Source organism: Phacochoerus africanus, chromosome 1, assembly GCF_016906955.1.
Source record: "Phacochoerus africanus isolate WHEZ1 chromosome 1, ROS_Pafr_v1, whole genome shotgun sequence".
NCBI classification, from domain to species: domain Eukaryota; kingdom Metazoa; phylum Chordata; class Mammalia; order Artiodactyla; family Suidae; genus Phacochoerus; species Phacochoerus africanus.
Genome location: NC_062544.1, coordinates 216,378,838 through 216,399,515, shown reverse-complemented (window position 1 = coordinate 216,399,515; position 20,678 = coordinate 216,378,838). Strand labels below are relative to the sequence as shown.

The 20,678-nt window shown below is 45.9% G+C and overlaps 1 protein-coding gene across 4 annotated transcripts in view; it reads left to right on the top strand.

The window, feature by feature from the left end:
- The window catches only part of KALRN (kalirin RhoGEF kinase), a 697,683-nt gene that overhangs the window by 296,529 nt on the left and 380,476 nt on the right, over positions 1–20,678 (top strand). For all 4 annotated transcript variants that reach the window (XM_047790542.1, XM_047790550.1, XM_047790490.1 and 1 more), the window contains exon 10: positions 19,260–19,382. In XM_047790542.1, coding sequence (XP_047646498.1) covers positions 19,260–19,382 — 123 coding nt within the window. The remainder of the gene's footprint in view (positions 1–19,259; positions 19,383–20,678) is intronic.

Sequence of the window (20,678 nt, the reverse complement as noted above, 5' to 3'; positions counted from 1 at the left end):
AGCTTCACAGACCAGGCCTCCTCCCCCTCTGGCATTGGAAGGGGGCTCAGTCTGAGAAACAGCTCTCCCTGCACTCAGGTGACATCATTCACTCTGGGAGAAGCTTGACCCTCCCTCAGGCTTCAGCTTTCTGGACAGCTCTGGGCCTGGGGGTTATCTGAGAACTGTCAGGGCTGGACCCCATATAAAGTGAGCTCACCTTTAATCAGGGATTCAGGGGGCCTGCTATAGTTGGGGTGTGGTGGGGTATAGGGCCTTTAAGGGTTCTTTGGCAAGACTGCACTTGGGAAACCAGAGTTAAAACATGGGCTGCTGATAATTGTGTGTTCTATAATTAGAGGCTACTTCAGGCTTAGTCTGTTTTGTTTGTTTTTGTTTTGAGTTACTGTAAAGTCAGAACTTTTCCCTTCACCACAAATAATAGAGAAATGGTTATGTTTCTAACTATAAAAGGACAGCCTTGCCACACATGTCCTTTTGGATGAAATGACCCATTCTTTTCTCTTCATACGTTCTCCATCTGTTTCTTTAGGGAGCCCTGGGAGCTTTTTTCCAAGACTGATCTGCTGGGGGTGGGGGAGCTGGTTGGGAGTCAGAGATGGAGATGAAAGTTAAGGTTTATCATCACCTCCCTGCTGGTTCACTGCGAGATGCAGGGGTGGGGGCCCTTGTGTCATTAGATTTTTCTGTGGCCACCATGTAACTTCAAGATCATTCATATAAAATAGCGTTACATCTTCTTTCATGCCTCCTGCAGTGTGGACCAGGTGTCAACCAAAAGTGTGTTGAAAACTGAGAACCAACTGGACATGTCTTTGGGGTGCTGGATCCCCTAACAGCACTTGCTGGGGGGGCCCTTATACTGGGTACCCTGAGGTGCAGGCAGGTTGGAGGAAGAGCCGGGCGCTAATCACAGCTCTGCCACTCTCTGGGTGTGTGGTCACTGCTGTGCAGTAGGTCCCAGGAGTAGATGGCCTTCGGGAGGGTCCCCCCTTCTTAGGCTGCCCTAACTCTGTTGCAACCCCCACCCCCCGGCTGAAGCAGTGATTTGTCCTCAGAGGTGACACATCAGCCTCAGAAGAAAGGGGCGCAGAATATATGCTGGCCCAGCCCTGAAACCTTTGGGACTTGCTGGGGATGGAGAGGCAGATGAATCAGGTGCCTGCTCCTGCCATCTAGAACCGGATCAATAAATCACCCCTGAGCACAGGAGAGCATGAAATTGGCCTGTGATTGAGACAAAGTGAAGTGCCAGCCTCCAGGGGCACACAGAGGGGGCACTATGACTTCAGTGAACTTCCGGTGGCTTTTAGAGAGTATCTGAGCCTTGGATCACACAGCTTCTTGGTGTGCTCTTGGCCCCCCTGCTGTTTTCGTGGCTGTTGTCCCTGGATGGGCTCTGGAGAGGGGCGGGGAGGGGAGGGGCGGGGGCATTGCGAGGAGGGCAGGCAAAAGGCCTCCCCTTCAGGAGAGCAGCATGCAGACTCAGACTATCTGGGAACTGTTGTTATCAGACTTTTCCGTGGCCACCCTGACATCTACACTAAAGTTGGGAAAAAGTAATAAAACTACACTGGTGGCTAATCTAATCATGCTCTTAAAAAGGGGAGCATTTCTGGAATTGAGGCCTGTGGATTCATCTCTACCAAATGAATCATATTTCTGGCACTCAACAAGGGCAAGTAGAAGATTATGAGGTGTGTGGAACAAGGTTTGGATTTTCCATGAGGATTGAATTCCCCAGGATGGTTAATTCCATTGTTCTTTTTGGGACATGTGAAAGCGACTTCTGGGGACAGGACTTCACATTCACTTTCACTCACCATATATCTGACAGCGGGACAGATGCACACATACAAAAAAAAATGTCAAAAATGAGGGCTATCAAACCTGTGATGGGTCTTACATGCTTTCTGAAACCAAGACAACCATTGGTGCCTGCCCATGTCCAAGCTGGGGCTTCATGGGGCTCTGGATGTAACACTCTCGGTGATTCCAGTGATGGACTCCTGGGCTTCAGGCTTTTGACTTGCAGCTGTGCAAGAGCCTGTCCTAGTCTTCAGAATCAGATTACAAAAGCAGTTTCCCTGCTCTGTGCTCCCATGACTTTATTTCATAATACATACATACACACACACACATAATAACGTAAGACAAGGGTGAATGTGCTGTAGAAAATTACATATACTTATTTTTTTTTTTCCTTTTTACAGCTGCATCTGCAGCATGTGGAAGTTCCCAGGCTAGAGGTCAAATCAGAGCTGCAGTTGCAGGCCTATGCCACAGCCACAGCAACACCAGATCCAAGCTGCGTCTGTGACCTGCCCTGAAGCTTGTGACAACACCGGATCTTTAAACCCACTGAGCAAGGCCAGGGATCAAGCCCACATCCTTATAGATTCTAGCCAGGTTCCTAACCTGCTGAGCCACAACAGGAATTCCTCTCATTCTTTATTTTGCGTGTTTCATCTCTTTTATTCTAGTGTTTCCTTGAGAATAGAAGTCATGGCTGCTGCTTCTCTGTGAAGAAGCTGGGGTTCTCTTTATCGTTGCTCACTTGGCTAAAATTATCATCAGGGAACCCCAAGTTCTGCTTCTGTGACTTGAATACCATCTAACCCTCTCCCCAAGCCATCCCTTAGGCGCCATTGAGTAGGTGGAGGCTGCCTGCAGGGATTGTGATATGAAGTCCGCAGGGTCTCAGGTATCTACTGAAAGCCCAAGCAGAGAACTCAAGGACATGACCTCAGTGCCACGAAGTAGCTTGGTGCTCATCAGTTATTCCACAAACCAAGGCCTCTGCAGTGGGGCCAGCACTGCACTAGGCTCTGGCAAGGTGCCTGTTTATGTAGAATGGCCATAAGATGTACACATTTGAAAATATAAAGGTCAGTGCTACCCAAGCACACAGGCAGTGTGCAGGCAATTGAGTCCTGTTGCAGCAGTCACAGGCAGAAGCTGAGAAGTTGGAGTTGGTATCGTGAAGGAAGGGAGAATTGGTTGAACCATTTGGTCTGGATCCAAGAACCCTTAGGGTCTAGGGCCATTTACTCTGCAGCCTGAGTGGGAAGCTTGTGAGTGAGCATTGGTGCCTGGGGCAATGCAGTATCACAGACAAAAACATGGGCTTAGGAGTCAGATGGCCCAAATTTAAACCCTGCTCCAATGATTCTCAGCTGTGTAATCTTGGGCAAGTGGCCTCACTCCTGGTACTTCAGTTTTCTCACCCCTAAAATAGGATCCATCCCATACCCATCTCACCAGGTTGAATGAGGTACAAGCACAGTGCCTGCCCAGCAGGTGGTTTATCCTCTGGCAGTGTTGTCTTGGATTAGTCACATCCTCTCTTGAGTTGTACTCAGGTATCCCCTGGTGCTTGTGCTGTTGTTGGGAACCCCCAGCATGCTTCTCCTATTTCTACAATAGCTACTCTTTCGTGGGTCTGAGTTCCACTTCAGGCAGTGATAAAATCTTAGAACTGCTGAGAACCTGGATGAACATCTAGTCTAACCTGCTGTGGGGTCAAGGAAATTGAGGCCCAGAGATAGAAAGCAACTTGGCCATAACCATACAACTAGTTAATGGTAGTGCCAGGACAAGAAGCTAAGTCTTTTGGCTCCCAGTCCAGGTGTCCTACTGAAAAGCCACATGAGAGAGGAGCCAGGAAGACAGAGAAAGAGAAGAGACAGGAAGCATATGCACATTCTTACATAGTGGGAGAAAGACAGACAGACACATACATACCCAGAAACAGGGAGGGAGCAGGAGAGACAGAGGCAGACAGTGGGGATGGGAAAGAAAGGAGAGAGATTTAAAGACAGAGAACAATGCAGCTCAGATCTGCCATTGCTAAGACAGTGGCATAGGCCTGCAGCTGCAGCTCCAATTCAACCCCTCACCTGGGAACTTCCATATGCTGTAGGCGAAGCCCTAAAAAAGAAAAAGAAAAAAAAGAGCAGAGAAACAGATCTACACAAGTTAGGAGGAGAAAGAGGAAAGGGAAAGTGGTGGGGGGTGGGAGACGGAGGGAAGAGAAAGAGACAGGGACTTGTGCTTATGGAGGGTTGGGGGAGAGCAAGCCAGACTCTCCTCACCTGACTCCTTGTCTAATTGTCATTTCCGGGAGTGGTCTTTGGCCAAGTAGGAACACCATGTCCAAAGCAGAATAAAGCAGAGAAGTTGAAACCAAAGATCGACCCCAGTGAAAAAGAGATTCCATTCAAACATCTGCTTCCAGAATTGTCCTGATACATCGTCTCTGTCGTAGCCCTGCTTGGACCGCAATAGGTCCCTTCTTAACATTCTCTTCCCGCTGGGCTTGGGGGCCTCGGAAATAAGTCTCTAAGGATCAAACTGGAACTTGGGTTCATTAAGCTGCAGGAAGGCATAGATAGGGTGCACCTGCCATAGTATTGCTCGTGGAATAATTTTCAGTATTATTGTGTTTCTAGTTTAGAATGGAACTGTACTAAGCAACAGCCAAAAGAGTGCACTATTATAACAACAGCACACTCTTCTTTCCCCAGGCCTGTGGCTTTCCACAGGAGTAAAGGACTCCCTCCAAGCCTAGCTAGAGCTGACTTTGTTGACAAGAACAGGGAGTAGCTAGAGTCTTGACCTTTCTGGTAGCTGCAAAGTCCATTCCACTTTTTTTTCACAGCCAGAGGAGCTGTTGGGAGCAATCTCCCTTTCTTCTCCCTCTGTGTTGTTCAAGAGTAAACCGATAGTGTTTTGGAACACTTATGTGCAGGGACTCATAGGATTGGAGGGCTCTGGTCTGAGATAAGACATATACAGCTGAGGGTGGATGAATAGCACTTGGCTGTCTGGGTTCGGAACCAAAGAAGCAAGACAACAGTAAGCTGGTGGAGTCAGAGCAGGGAAAGTTCCCCATGGTTGGAATGAGATTAGCACTGGCCCTTGGATCTCAGGCGAGGAGATGGAGATGGTCTTCCTGGGGAAGGCTGGGAAGCAGATGGATAAGCTATAGCCAGGAGACAGGGAAGAGGAAATCTAACTGGGTGCCCTCCTGACAGTGATAGTGAGGCATCAGGGTGGAAGGGTTAGGAGTGGTCTTGGTGGGGGAGGTGGGACGTGACCCATTTGAGGCTCCAATGCCCTTCCTTAAAAGCAGTATGTTTGGGGAGTTCCCATCGTGGCGCAGTGGTTAACGAATCTGACTAGGAACCATGAGGTTGCAGGTTCGGTCCCTGGCCTTGCTCAGTGGGTTAACGATCCGGCGTTGCCATGAGCTGTGGTGTAGGTTGCGGACGCGGCTCAGATCCCGAGTTGCTGTGGCTCTGGCGTAGGCTGGTGGCTACGGCTCCAATTGGACCCCTAGCCTGGGAATCTCCATATGCCGCGGGAGCAGCCCAAGAAATAGCAAAAAGGACAAAAAAAAAAAAGGCAGTATGTTTGGCTTTTAAGTGGTCCAGAGGTGAGCCAGGGAGGGGCAGGGAGGGCAGGATTTTCTGGCTCAATGGCTTGCCATTCTGAATGAATGTATTAATATTAAAATCCATAGTTCTTATACTACAAATGAATCTCACCTGTTTCTATCAGGTTTTTCTGGAGCCTCATGTGGAAAATTATAGCTTTTACTATGTCAGTTTTTGTCCCCCAAAGAATGTGTAAAAAGGATTTGAGAGTAATTTTGTAACACTGCAGATATTCAGTCTTTCACTAGCTGTAGTGACTATAGCCCCTTAATCATGCTAAACCAGTTTGGGCCTTGTATAATCCAATTGACAGCTTTGCGTAATAAAAGGTGAGCACTTTGGGCTACAAACAGCATGCTTAGAGGCATGGATCTAGAAATGAACTCTTCTTATGAGAAGGAATGATTAAAGTGTCTTAGAAGGAAAATGCTTGCTCATGGCAGAGTTCAGATAGATGGGGACATACACAAGTGGGAGCCATCTCCAAAACTGGAAATACCAACTAGTTGGGAAGGGGACTCAAATATCAGAGGGATGATTGGATTCCAACTCTGAGATTTGGTGACTGGGATTAAATGTGTCTATAAAAAGTTTATTCATAACTCAGAATTCATCATCTTCATGACTAATTGAGCATCTAATCCCTTCTCGTATCTTTTCTTATTTAGTCTTCCAATACTATGAAGTAGGTGATGGTTTGGTCCCCATCTTACCGATAAGGAAACCGAGGCTTAGAAAAGTTAAATAGGATTCCTACTCTGGTGCAGTGGGTTAAGTATCTGACTACAGCAGCTTGGGTTGCTGCAGAGGTGAGGGTTTGATCTCTGGCCCAGCACAGCAGGTTAAAGGATCCAGCGTAGCTCACAGCTGTGGCTCATATTCAATTCCTGGCCCAGGAACTTCCATATGCCATGGGTGCAGCTATTAAAAAAAGAAAGAAAAAAAGGTTAAGTAAACTTGCACGAGGTCACATAGCTAGTGGCAGAGGAAGGATTCAAACCCAAGTCCACCTAAGCTCTAGGTCCATGCTTTTCACCTCCCAGCTATGCCCTGGACACTGTGCTAGAGGTTATGGGGTGCAGAGAGACAGAACCCCTGCCCTTGAGGGGTTCATAAGTTAGTGCTAGGTTGTCATTGAGACTTGCCCAGTGTCGTATAACCACTGACAGCTAAAGTTCGTCCCCAAATTGCCTGTCCAGGAAGACCCACACAGGCACCCAAACATACATCCAAACACTTTTCTCCACCTGTCCCATCATTTTTAAATTGCCCTCTATGGTTATTTATCGCTAATACAAATGTCCCTAAAACAGGCTCTACTCATTCTCCCTTGTTTTTCATAACCGTAATTCTGTTAATTCATCATTGCTAGTGCTTTTCTTCATAGCATATATCTGAATAATGTGTCTTGAATAATATCCACTTGCCCACGGTAGTATTTGGCAGTATTGAAGTTCACAATTAAGGGGGGTATTTGTTTTTTTTTTTTTTGGAGGGGGCCGCACCTGCAGCACATGGAAGTTCCCAGGCTAGGGGTCAAATAAGAGCTGCAGTTGCTGGCCTACGTTGCAGCCACAGCAACATGGGATCTGAGCTGCATCTGCAACCTACACCACAGCTCCCGGCAATGCCAGATCTTAACCCACTGAGCAAGGCCAGGGATCAAACCCACTTCCCCATGGATGCAATCAGATTCATTTCCACTGCACCACAAAGGGAACTTCACCACAATTAAGTTTTAACAGTGATAATCCAATCATTACAATACATTCAAATAGTTAACAGGTGATTCCTTGGGCAGAATGAGTGTCCAAAAAGTGAGCAGGGTTGAAGCTTAGCTGAACTGTGGGAGGTCAGGAGGGGAGAAAGGCAAGGCTCTGTTGGTCAGGGTTGCCTCTGATGGGAGTGAACATAGGGAACCTTTCACATCTGCCTCTCTGATGTCACTGATCTTACAGGGGGCACTCTATCCCTCTCCCATGGTCATGGGCTGGTACTTAAGTATCTGTTCCAGTTTCCCCCATGTGCTCCCCAGCTAGAATTGACAGCTGGGGTGTGGGCTTTAGAGACCTGCTCCTGATGTGCTCAGACCTTCTTGTCTGGGAATTTCCTGGCCCCTTAGTGCCCCTTCACATTCTGGACCTCACCCCCCTTCCTCTCTGCCCCACTTTGTGCCTTCTCCATCCTTCCCCATCGCAGCCTTCTCCCTTGGTGCTTACTTTGATTTTCTGACTGCAAACTCTGTTCTGAATGAACAGTGGTCCTCTGGATGAGCACCTTCCACGGAAGGAAGGGCCTGGGTGCCTCCATCTGGTTAGTCCTGGGAGGCAGTGAGAGAAAGTCCCTCCCCAGGATTTGCTGAGCTTCAAGGCTTTCTTGACCCACAGTAATTTTAAACACCTTTAATGTCCTCAGTTTCTTTTAAAATTACTATTTAACAAGAAACGAGATAGTTATCATCTTGAAGGTGAAAGAGGGGTCACTCCTTTCTGATAACCCCTATGCTCAGCATGTCCTTGATATCAACATGCTATTTCTAGAGTCTTGAATACCAACTGTAGGATAAAAGACTCACACTTTATAACTCACACTTTATATCTATTGAAAGATTTTGAGCAGAGGAAGGAAGTGATCAGAGTGAAAGTCTGAAGTAATTTGGTGCTAGATTGGAGTGAGAGGATCCTGGGGCCATGATCATGGTGTGGCCACAGAACGTGAACTAGGGTGATGGAGCCAAGGGTAGATTTGAGAGCATTTATTTTAAAAAGTCAGTGGAAATTGCTGTCCATTTTGATATAGAAGATGAGGGAAGTGTCAAGTGTGAGTAGGGAACTCTATTTTTTAAAGTGTGGTCCTACGACCCGGTAAAGAACCCAGCTCGGGTCAACCAGTCCAATGCACAGCAAAGCCCATTTACTGACACTGGTTTGTGGTGAAGGAAAGAGAAGCATTTATTGCAGGGCAACAAGTAAGGAGTCTAGGCAACTAGTGCTCAGAAGACTCAAACTCCCTTTTGGCTTTCAGGAGAGGGTTTTTAAAGGCAGCATCAGCGGGGAGGTTCACAGAGGGCCTGATCAGCTCAGGGACATTCTTCAGACTGGTTGGTGGTGAGGCAACAGGGTGAAGTTTTGGGAATCTCAGTCATCACCCTTCTGGTTCCAACCAGTCTGAAGTCTACGTGCTTGTGGTCAGCATGTTGTCATCCCCCTCCATCTGATGGAGGTCTTGGCTGCTGCAGAACAGCTCAAAGGTTGTGTCAGGTTGTAATCTGCATCCTCAGGAAGAACTAGAAATCTTGTGGCTCTGTTGTTCTGATCATTAACTGCATGTGCCTCCTCTTTGGAACCTGGGCCAGACCAAACAAGAACGGAGGACATGGGGAAGACCCCACAGGGTCCTGCTCAGTTCCAGTCCCCCCCTTTTCTTCGCTACCTCTCAATCCTAACGGGAACAGGGGCAGAACAAGAGAGAGAGTACAGTTTTTGATAGAAAGGTTAATCAAATTTTGCAGGGGAACTCTGTGTTATGGGGACTTGGTTTCAGACCCCTGGCATTAAAATCTTGTGGGCATAGTAGGGGCTTGGCAAAAACAGATTATTTGACCCTATGCCACACTTTTTTTGATTCAGAGTCTGTGGGTTAGGTGGTGCCTGTATTTTAAAAAGAACCCCAGGTGGTTCTGAAGCTGGAGAACCAGCTGAAAAGTTGGTTCTAAAGTTGGAGAACCTCTGACTTGGAAGATTCAGTCCTTAGTGATGAAAAGTGTGGGGACACCACAATTGGGAATCAACGGCATCAGGGTGAGGTGATGCTCTCAGGGAGGTGCCAGGGACACGGTTCCAGCCACCCTAGCCCGCTGGAAAGGGACGGGTATAGGCTGGCTGGGAAAGGAGGGGCCCTGGGGAGGGAGGTGGGTGGTCTTTTAGCCAGCTTCCATGCAGTATCACATCTGTCAGGAGAAAGGACCATTGCTCTCAGGGGGGACAGGAGTCTGTACACCTGCTAATGAGTCTCAGATGAGCCCTCTCAGAAACATGATGGCTTTCCCGCCATAGTAAGATGTTTATTTTGATCCTGCTTGTTCCAAAGAAGGGACAGAAAATGAATTGCTGGCAGTTGGGCATTTCAGGTGGTGCCCGCATGTTCTCCAGGTGTGGTCGATGGGTAGCAGGGTGGTTCTGGCAGAGCGTGGGCTGTTTGCCTTCAGAATGAATACTCAGTGTGCTGTGCAAAGAGACAGAAATAATGATTTGATGGAATATCCTGGGTGTACTTGAGCCTTCAACAGAATAAGACATGTTGTTGACACCTGGTGGTCTCCTTCCAGACCCTCCTTCCCCGATCTCGGAATAATGGGACCACAGAATAACACAGAGTAAGGGACGCAGCCAGGGGGTATGAGCTTAGGGGAGCAGTTCTTCAGTTCACTTAATACAGCAAAATGACATGCCTGTTTTACTGTAGATCAAATTATGACATAAACTTAATAGCATATTTCAAATGTGATGATTGATCAGAGAGAGCCAGAAGAGGGAATCAGAGAGTTGGGAGTCTGGTTTCACAGCTGTTTGCTCAACAGCTCCATTTCCTTTGATAGTTTTTGTCCTTTATCACACAGGAAGTTCTCAAATCAGATCAGTTGAGTTCAGTCAGTCATTTATTCAGCAGATGCTCTTTGAGAACATAGCACAGAACCAAACAAAGCCCTTGCCTTTGTGGCACTTATATTCAGGAGGTAGAGAGAAAACACCAGCACAAACAAGCAAATATGCAAGGGTGCTGGAGTGATGGCCAGTGATGTATGAGTAGATTGCTGAAAGAAGCGTGTTTGAAGAAAAGGTTCCAAGCACGTGACATAGGACCACATCCTTGGGACCAGAACTTGTAGGGTGCCTTCATGAAAACAGGAGAATGGCCAGTGCACCTCATCAATAGAGAGGAGGGAAAGGGGGTAAGAAATTTGAAGAAACAGGTTGGGTCCAGATGCATTTGGGCGATGTAAGCTCTGGAGAGGATTTGGATTTTTCTAAATGTGATGGGAAACAATTAGAAAGTTTCAGTAAGAGGAGGGTGGTGGCTTGATTTATGCTTAGAGAAATGTTAGGTTTAAAGATCTGGCTACTCTATGGCTGGGGTGTCAAGAGGAAAAGGAGGAAGACCCCGGGAGGGCTGGTGGGGTGGGTGAGGAAAGATGGTGCCAGACCGGGGGTGTTATGGCAGAAAGCAGTGTACAGGAAAGAGTAAATGAGACAGGCTAAGCAACTGGGTGAATTGTGGTGCTTTTTACTGATAGGAGGGAAATGAGGAGAGGAGTGGAAGTCGGGCGGAAGGCACTGAAGAGTTCTGTTTTAGACATGTTAAGTCTGAGGTGCCCATTATAAACCAAAATGACGAGGAAGAGTGGGCAGTTGGGTACATGAGTCTCAATCTCAGGAGAGAAATTAGGGCTGAAACTGTGACTATGGAAATTACCAGCACAGAGATGATATTTAAAGCCATGAAACAGGGTGAGATCATCTAGAGAGTAAGAGAAGAGAGAGAAGAGGTCCAGTACCGAGCCCCAGGCATCCCAAAATTTAGAGGCTGGGAAGATTAGGAGGATTTAGAAAAGTAAATGACAGCGGCAATCAGTGAGCTGGGGGCATTCCCCGTAATGGTGGTGTCTCAGGAGCTAATGAAGGCAGGGGAGGCTCTTCCTCTTAAGCAGGGCTGAGCAGGGCAGGTATCTCTGCAGGGTGGGAGGGCCACAGTGGCTAAGAGAGGTCAGAGCCCAACCTCGGGGCTGGGAGTTCTCAAGGAAGGATGGTCCAGAGTGGAGTGAGGAGAGGGTCCTTATGTAAGAGCCACCTGGTGCAGGTGTCAGAGCTCAAGCAAGGTGAACAGAGCATCTGTAGAAGAGGGTGGCCCAGCATAGGTGCAGACACAGAGCATGTCAAGGAGGCCATCCATGAGGGAATCCTCAGCCAACCCTTTGAGGCATTCAAAGATTTACCAGTCTGGGGAGTGACAACTGGGCCTTTATACACTGGACTCCATCACTGGACACAGGTCAGTGTAAGAGGGGGTGTGGCCTTGGGCAAAGCTGCTCCCTTCAGCTGGAGGTAGTAATCCCCTGAGGGCACTGACCCCCCAGGGCTGTCTGCCTGCTGGTGGCACTCTACACAGGATGACAAAAGGTCCTAATAGCACATCATGGTGTCTCCTGCCTCCATGGTCTCAAACTACCTCCTCCAAATACTTATTAATTCCAAAGGAATAAGACAAAGGCTGGAAGACACCACCCTGGCCGAGGGATCAAAGTCAATATCACTGGTAATAGGACAGATTGAAATTATATCCCCACCTGATGGCATGTAGTGGCAAGAACAAGAATCATTTCTGTGTTATTCCCAATTCTAATCATGAGGAAACATCAGACAAACCCAAATCGAGGGACATTTGATGAAGTAATGGGCCTGTAACTGTCAAGAATGTCAAAGGCAGGGAAATCTGAGGAACTATTCCAGATTAAAGGGACAGCCTAGCATGACACATGCTTCTGGACTGCATCCCTTTGCTTGAAAACTCAGTGTTGGGATAGCTGGCAAAACTTGAATGTGGTCTGGGAATCAGATGGTAACATTGCTGCCAGAATCATTTGGGTTTGAATTTTGACTTCACTGTTTGGTAGCTGTGTGAGGCCAGCCAATTTAATTAACCTCTCTGAGATTGACTGTCTTCATCCAAATATGAGGATAATAACTCAGCCATCCTAAGGCTGTGGCGAGGTGGCATAGATGGGATGATGAGCATGTGCCCTGGCCTCGTGCTGGACAAAGAATAAACCCTCCACAGACAGCAGCTTCTTTCGAGGAGGGGAGCTGCCCTACTCTCAGGGGAGCAAAATCGTGAAATCTTTGAGCTGGAAGGAGATTTAGGGAGATGGTCTGATCAAACATTCTCATCTGAGGAAGTAAGATTATGAGAGGAGAAGGCACATGCTCAGCTGGGTCACAGCTGGTTAAAGACAGAGCTGACACAAGAACCTAGGTTCCTCCATAGGTTGTGGTGTCTATAATTTGGAGTATCGTGGTGGTGCCCCATTTTAATGATGCTTTAGGAACCTGAAACACTTACATGTAGATAGAGCTTGGATACCAATTTAACACTTTGTTCAAAGGCAGTTGCTTCTAAGTGCAGGGGCCTCCTGCACTGGGCTGGGTGATCCCTGAGGTTGTCCCCAACACTGAGATTCTATCTGGTTCCAAGTACCCCAAAAAACCTGCATCCTGGGACAAGGCAGCTAGGCCCTTGATTTTCTCTCAGTAACTCAATTGTATTCATGGCCACTGTTCAGAAAATTTCAAGTTTTCTTCAAAAAGTCATTTCTCTTCTCCTTAGCAGCTAGAAAGGACTGTCTCTTTCCCTGAAAAGTGCTCTGTCTTGATTGTATGCTGGTTGGAATAAACACAATTAGATGAGGAAGAAAGGGGGTGATTAGGGAATTATGCATAATGGCTGTTAAATTGGCTCCCAAATCCGGTTCAGGATGTACGTATCTTTCTTGGAAAAGGCTGTTCTGGGAAAGGACTAAATCTGGTTGAAAAATTGGGGCTTGAGAAAGGAAGAAGAGCTTTACAAGTTGTTTACAAGACTACCTGCCTGCTGTCCTCAAGAGGAGTCCCGGGCTGGCCAGGGCTGTTGCTTCCAGTGACACAGCAAAGATCAAGCCTCTTGCTGGATGGGTTGGCACAATGTCTCCCAAGACGAGAGGCCAGCCGGATTTGCACTTGAAAATTCATGGCTATAAACAGTCCCTGAGCATCTCTTGCATTTGCAGTGTTAATAGGGGTGCTGGGGGTAGGTGAGGGATAAAGGCTGGGAGAAGACAATGGTGGAAACCCACACTTCTTCAGGAACACACTGCCTCCCAAGTGGGGCAGGGGAGTGGGTGGATCCACACAAAGGGAGAACTTTGAATACAGGCCATGAGAATTACTGAGGTATATGGGGCTATAAACCTTTACCCCAAGTGATGGGTTGCAGGGATAAGTCTGAGTTGAGTTCAGTTCAGCACATCTTAAGCAAACCACTCTGTACTGAGTACCAGGCTGTGTCCAGGAATCACTAGGAGTCAGTCTAGTGGGAGAGACCAGCCTGTGGGCCCTAATTGTGGCTTGAACTGAATAGAGTGACACCACCCCAGCCTAGGTGGATTGTTCAAGAGAAGGGGCTTTCCCAAACTAGAGTTTGGCCTTGGCGCTTAAAGAATGAATAAGAAGGAACCTGGGAAGTAGATATAGGGAGAAAAAAGATGCACTGTTCAAGTGAAGTGAAAAATAGTGAGAGCAGACCTCGGGAGGTGAGAAGCAGCTTTTGGGGTGATGAGGGGGTGGGGCAGGAGCTCATTGGAGGTGGAGTTGGGAGAAGGTGAGGCTGATCACAGAGGAATTTGCATGTCGGGTTAAGGGCCCCCTGAAACTATATCCCAGTGAAATGCCCCTTCAGGAATCCGTGACTGAATTCCATGTAAGTCTGGATTTGTGTTCTTTGGGTGAATTTCATATGCCTTATTATTTTTTTTTTATCATGAGGATCTGGCTATCTTAACAATTTATAATTTATTTTTAAACCTTAGTGTATAAAATTACTCCTTTGAAATTAAAGGCACATCTTGCCAGAATCAGATTGACAACCCTCACTGGGTGCTGCTTCCCACTCAAGTTCAGACGCACATCTGTCATTTATCAAAAGCAGAGCAGTGTGAATATGAAAATTGAAAGAAAACTTCAGAAAAAATCTGTGGTCTTCGTGCCATCTCCTATAACTCACTTGCCTCGGCACCAGTGACAAGTTCCTCTTCCACGCAGTTGTTCAAGCCTTGCCCCGGGGGTCAGCCTTCCACCTGCCTCTCCATTCCCCCCATGCCCCACCACCACATCCTGGCCATTCTCTCCTGTAAATATTACACAAAGCTGTCTCTCTACCAACACTGCCGTTTGCCTTGTCTGAGCCACCATCACCTCTTGTCAGGATTTCTGCAGGAACCCCCTGTTTTCTCCCCTCTATTCTTGCCTTCCTCCGGTTGGTTTTCCGCAATGCAGTTAGAGTGCTAAGTTTTAAATGCAGATCTGTTGATGTCTTTCTCCTCCTTTCAGCTCTTCAGCGGCTCCCAGGCTAACTCTGAATCAGACTCAGCAAGCCAGGGCTCCGCTCCATTTGGCACCTGCCTTCTTGGGTGAATTTCCTCCTTACGCCTACTCAAGCCTCGCTGACCTTTTCAGTTCCTAGACTGGTTATGTCCCACTCTCTCCCAGGCCTCAGCTAACCCTCACTTCTTCAGGGTGGGCTTCCCTGACTGTTGGCACTGTTCACCCTTGCAATTCACGTGTGATTTCATGTCTAGTGCTCGTTACCCACTTAGACTGAGTTCCTAGAGTCAGAGCCATGCCTGCCTTATTTAAAATGATGCAGCCTGGGCTGCCCCAGTGCCTGGCGTGGGGTCACAGTGAGACTAATGAATATTTTTTGTATGCAGCAGTACATATGCCTCATGTACTGCTGCATATCCTGAAGACCCCTCAGACAAAAACAAAAGGAGAAAGCCTCCTATTGTTGGAAACACTTAAATCCAATTCAAAGCCATCAGCAGGTATGGTTAGCTATCATTCTGTACTCTCCAGACTATAATTGATAATTGAGTATTTTAAATAAGATCTTGTGGATGAGAGAAATTAGGTAAGGGACAGCCAATAAGGAGTACCTCGATGGGCACTTCCCTTTGGTAGTGTCCAAGGTAAGGCTAGAAACTCAGTTTATTCTTCAACCAGCAATGGTCGGATTCTGGGATTCACCAGACTTCCAATGCTGCCCATTAATTTATGATGTGTTGAAGTTCCCCCTGTGGGCATGGAGGGTTAAGGATCTACATTGTCTCTGTGACAGCACAGGTTTGATCCCCAGCCGGCTCCGTGTGTTAAAGGATCAGGCATTGCTGCAGCTGTGACATAGGTCACAGCCAAAGCTTGGATTCGATCCCTAGCTCAGGAACTTCCCTGTGCCCCAAGTGCGACCAAAAAAACAAAACAAAAAAAAACCAAATTTATGCTGTGTCATGTAGCTATCAGGCACTGCTGACAGCTGCTCAGAAATACATTTCTCTGCTGTGCAGTCTGCATAGGAAACTGGATTGTACTCTTCGGGTTGAGGGCCATGAGTTCAAAGGTCAAAAGAGCATATGACTAAATGTCTGTACCAAGTCATGCTGGCTCTCAATGGACGTCTGAAATGAAACTGTCAGAATTCAGTGTTTTGAACAATACATCATGCATTGAGTATGTTTATCTGCCCTCAAGTACTTTTTCAGTCTCTATGTATTACTAAAGTAATTTTGTTCACGTCCTAAATCATTTGCCTTTATGTTTGTGAAATTGATTTTCCTGCAGTCCCTGAATCCTCACTGAGGTTGCATATGGTTTCTCCACAGCTCCAGTTCTTTTTTTTTTTTTTTCATGTTCTGTCATTTTATTTATTTATTTATTACATTTTATTGAGTTAGTTGATTTACAGTGTTGTGATAATTTCTGGTGTACAATAAAGTGATTTAGTTATACATACACACATATCTCTTTTTTTCAGATTCTTTCCCCATAGAGATTATTACAGAGTAATAGTATTGAGTGGGGTTCCCTGTACTCTGCAGCAGGTCCCCACTGACCATCCATTCCATGTACAGTCACAGCTCCAGTTGTAATGGCAGTAGTTGGACAAAACTGAGGCAATATAACATTACAGAGCAAAGTTATGTTGAAACTAAGGAAAGCCTCTCCAATATGAAATAAATAGATTTTTAAGCAGTTATGGTAGAGCTTATTAAGTAAACCTAAGTGCTGCTAACTGAAAGTGAATTGACATTTTAAAGAAAGCAAAATAACTGAAACAGGGAACAAGCTGCCTTTTAAAAAAAGTTTAAAAGTTGTGAAATCACCCCTAGGAAGTATAAAATCTAGCCACTTGTGAACTAGTGGGTGAAACACGTTTCTCTCTAACCCATTTTGCTTTAGAATGTTATTTAGAATATGTATTAAAGCTGGAGATAAAAAATGAAATGGAATAAAGTAAAATTTATTTTAAAAGTTCCAGATAAGTGAATCACACCTGCCTCAAAATGAATTTTTTTTTAAAAAATTATAACTTGAAAATATGTCATAAATTCCAAGGCACTCATGAAAAGCTGCAAGACAGCTCTTTGGTATATAAAAATTACCTCCAAGCTTCAGTTCATTCTTGAAGTGGGATTACTAAAGTTAAAATATGCATAAAAATTATAAAAATATACAATCCATGGTACATATTATATGGGAAACTTGGTGACTAGAAATGTTTGTCTTTGACCTTGCATGCTGGCACCTATTATCCCCTTTACAGTACAGAATTGTGGGTTCAAATTGTGACAAGTCAAGTAAAAATGCACACTCCTGATTTTTATTGTTGAAATTTCACCATAAGCAATTCAAGAGAAAAAGAGGCTCTTCTTTCTTCGAAGAAAGGAATATTTAAATTTCCTTTCTTTCGACAGGTGTGTCTCCAAAATATTGAAAAATATTACCAGAATTTGTTACATGAAGTATTTAAAATCTTTTTTTTTTCATTGAATTATAGCCGATTTACAGTGTTATGTTAGTTTTAGGTGTACAGTGAGGTGATTGAGTTACATTTTTTTCAGATTATTTTCCATTATCAGTTATTACAAGATATTTAATATAGTTCCCTGTGTTATACAGTAAATCCTTGTTGCTAAAATATTTAAAATCTTTACACTAATGTTTAGATAAAGTCATTTTTGAAAAAACCTTTTTTTCTTCATTTTAATGGACAAGGACACAACCTGGCTTTGTACTGTGCATTTTTTTCTGCCTTTTTAGGGCCATACCTGCAGCACATGGAGGTTTCCAGGCTAAAAGATGAATCAGAGCTGTGGCCGCTGACCTACATACACCACAGTCACAGTAACCGGAGGATCTGAGCCGCATCTGCAACCTACACCACAGCTCACAGCAACGCCAGATCCTTACTCCACTGAGTGAAGCCAGGGATCGAAACTGTCCTACGTGGGTGCTAGTCAGGTTCATTTCCACTGAGCCACAATGGGAACTCCTGTACTGTGCATTTTTGTTAAATTTCTCTTTGTATGTGCATTTCCCTAACGAATACCATCTTGGTATGGCTTGATGATACTGCCAGTGAAGACTTTGAGAGCTTCCATATTTTGTGCAGTTGCCAGAATTGATTTATCTCATGTGTCAGAGGAAGTGAAGCCACTTCTTAGATTCTCTAAGTCAGAACTCCTATGCCTACAGTCCGTGCAATGAGTTGGTCTCTCTGTTTGCCACAGGGCAATCTGTAGAAGAAACAGAATTAAAGTACCCTTTTATACAGGCCTAGTTCATCTAAATCATCTCCCCAAAAGTCCTTCTAAAATCTGAGAAAGCTGGTACCCCATTAATAAAAGGGTCAGTTGAAGTTTACTGTGGTAGGAGTAGAGTAGGCTTGGTTGATCTTGGCAGCGTTTGTGGCAGGTACGTCTGTCCTATAATTCTTCTGGGTTTTTTTGTTTTGTTTTGTTTTGCTTTTTTGTCTTTTTAGGACTGTACCTATGGTATATGGAGGTTCCCAGGCTAGAGGTCGAATCAGGGCTGTAGCCGCTTGCCACAGCCACAGCCACAGCCACAGCCACGCCAGATCCAAGCCACATCTGTGACCTATGCCACAGCTCATGGCAATGCCAGATCCTTAACCCACTGAGCGAGGCCAGGGATCAATCCTGCGTCCTCATGAATGCTAGTCAGATTCGTTTCTGCTGAGCCATGATGGGAACTCCTATCCTGTAATTCTGATTTAACTGTGGCCCTCTGATGTATTGAGTGCCAACTCCTCAGAGCCCAGATGAGTTGCTTCCCTTCTTCCTGGGAGGCACACATCTTTGTTAGGCTATGGGGGAAAATGCGAGATGGATTAAAGGCTTTGATCCCCTGTGCATTTCAATTCTTTTGCTAGGGGGTTTCCACTCCCCCCATCAAGTGCCCTTCAGGACAATATCTTTCTTAGCCTTCTCAGCATCCTCTCACTCATCCCTCTGCTGCTCCAGCCACCTTTTTTTCCAGCTTCTCTCAAGTCCAAGGAAAATGTCTTGAGGCCAAACGCCTAGACCTTAAGCCCGGAGAACATGAAGTTGCTCCCCAGAGAATCACAGATACTAAAAACCTTACTTTGGTTGGTTGGTTAGTTGGTATGGATTGGAGGAGAGAGGTGGAAAGAAGCTAGAGAGGGCAGTTGTCCTGGCGATCCGCGATCTTGAGCAGAGCTCTTGTTGAAGACTGACAACTGTGGACTTCACTTCCAAGATTAGAACAAGCGTCCCAGGAGCACCATGAGGCAGGATCCCCATGACTAGATGCCTCTGCCATGAGTGTTTTGAGATGGAATGAGGTCCAAGGAACTCCCTTGACCTGACACCACCTAATTTTCGGAAAATGTGTCTGACTTTATGTGGTTGGAGTAAAGGTAGTGAGGGGGGTTAAAGGGTGCCTGCTGGTCTGTGTAGCTTGTTTAAAATAATGGGCTAATTAAAGCTAAGAAAACTGAAGAGGTAAAGAAAGCAAGCGAGCTGAATGCAGTTCAAGGTAGAATGGTTATATTGCCAGTGACAGTAATGAAATCCCCTGTGTCCACCATGGATTGAACATTTCCACCTGGACTTTAGGAACCTAGCAGCCACACATGTTGTCACGTGTCTTTCCTTCTGCCAAGAAGTTATTATTTCTGTCTTTCTTCTCTGACCAGGTATTAGACTGGATTGAAAACCACGGCGAGGCCTTTCTCAGCAAACACACAGGGGTCGGGAAGTCTCTACATCGAGCCCGGGCCCTACAGAAGAGGCACGATGACTTTGAAGAGGTGGCTCAGGTGAGGTGCTGTGTCTGGTTGTATGTGTGTGTGGAGCCAGGTGAGGGAGACAAGGGCTGTGGCTTTGGTGTTTGGTGGGGCATGTTGGGTGGATAGCTTGCGGCTTCTCGGCTGCCCTTCCTGTTGATGCAAGGAGACCCTTGACTGCTCCTGAATTACTAGGTGAGCAGTAAATTAACCTTCAGTTTATGGTCCTCAAAGAAAATCTTCCTGCCAGCATGCTCTCTAATGCCTTGTCCACAGGTGGTGATGGCAGGAGGGATGACGTATTAGAACCACCAATGGCCTGAAGCTACTACTTATAGTTATCAATGCAGGCGAGTGGGAGCCAAAAATTAGTTTGCACTCTGCTTGCAAAGCTTTGACCTTTCCAGGACCTGGAGAAATAGATGGCACCTGTTCACCAAGTGGTGCACCCACAAGGCTGAACATGCCCAGAGAGTGCGCCTTTGTATCATCGGCACAGTATGTGATCTGTCATTGCAAAACGGTCAGCCTTTTAGCTGAGCTGTACACCTGATCCAGAAAGGGCCCTGTTTTCTAATTTGCACAAAGATGCTGTGTGAGAAGCCTTTGTCTTAATGGTGGAAGATTATAAGAGGTTTCTGTTCTAAGCCTCTAACCTAAAAGTATTATCCTAACTCCCTTATGTTCCCCTTTTGAGGAATTTTCCAAATGGATCCTGGAAATCTTTGTTTTCAAGATGAAATACTACTGTCCAGTTATTTTTGTCGACCAGGATCGGTTGCAGTAGAAAATCAGACTGTTAAAATTAAGGCAGGAAAGGGAGTTCCCATTGTGGCTCAGTAGTAACAAACCTGACTAGTATCCATGAGGACGTGGGTTTGATCCCTGGCCTCATTCAGTGGGTTGAGGATCTGGCATTGCCACAAGCTGTGGTGTGGGCCACAGATGTGGCTCAGATCCTATATTGCTGTGGCTGTGGTATAGGCTGGCAGCTGCAGCTCTGATTCCACCCCTAGCCTGAGAGCTTCATAGACCATGGATACAGCCATAAAAAGAAGAAAAAATAATGATAAATACATAGAATTTTGATAGTACTTTCACCTTTGTCTTACATTATTATTTTTGTGTATGTATGTATGTGCATATTATGAAATAAAATTGTGGGAGTGCAGAGCAGGGAAACTTCTTAGGGCACGGCCCTAAAAAAGGCAAAAAAAAAGACTAATGCAGGGAAGGGAATCAGTATGGGATGGAGAAATGGAATTGCTTAAGTGGTGAGGGTCTCAAAGCTAGGACTGCCATAAGACAGCTTTAGTCAGTGCTGGCTCT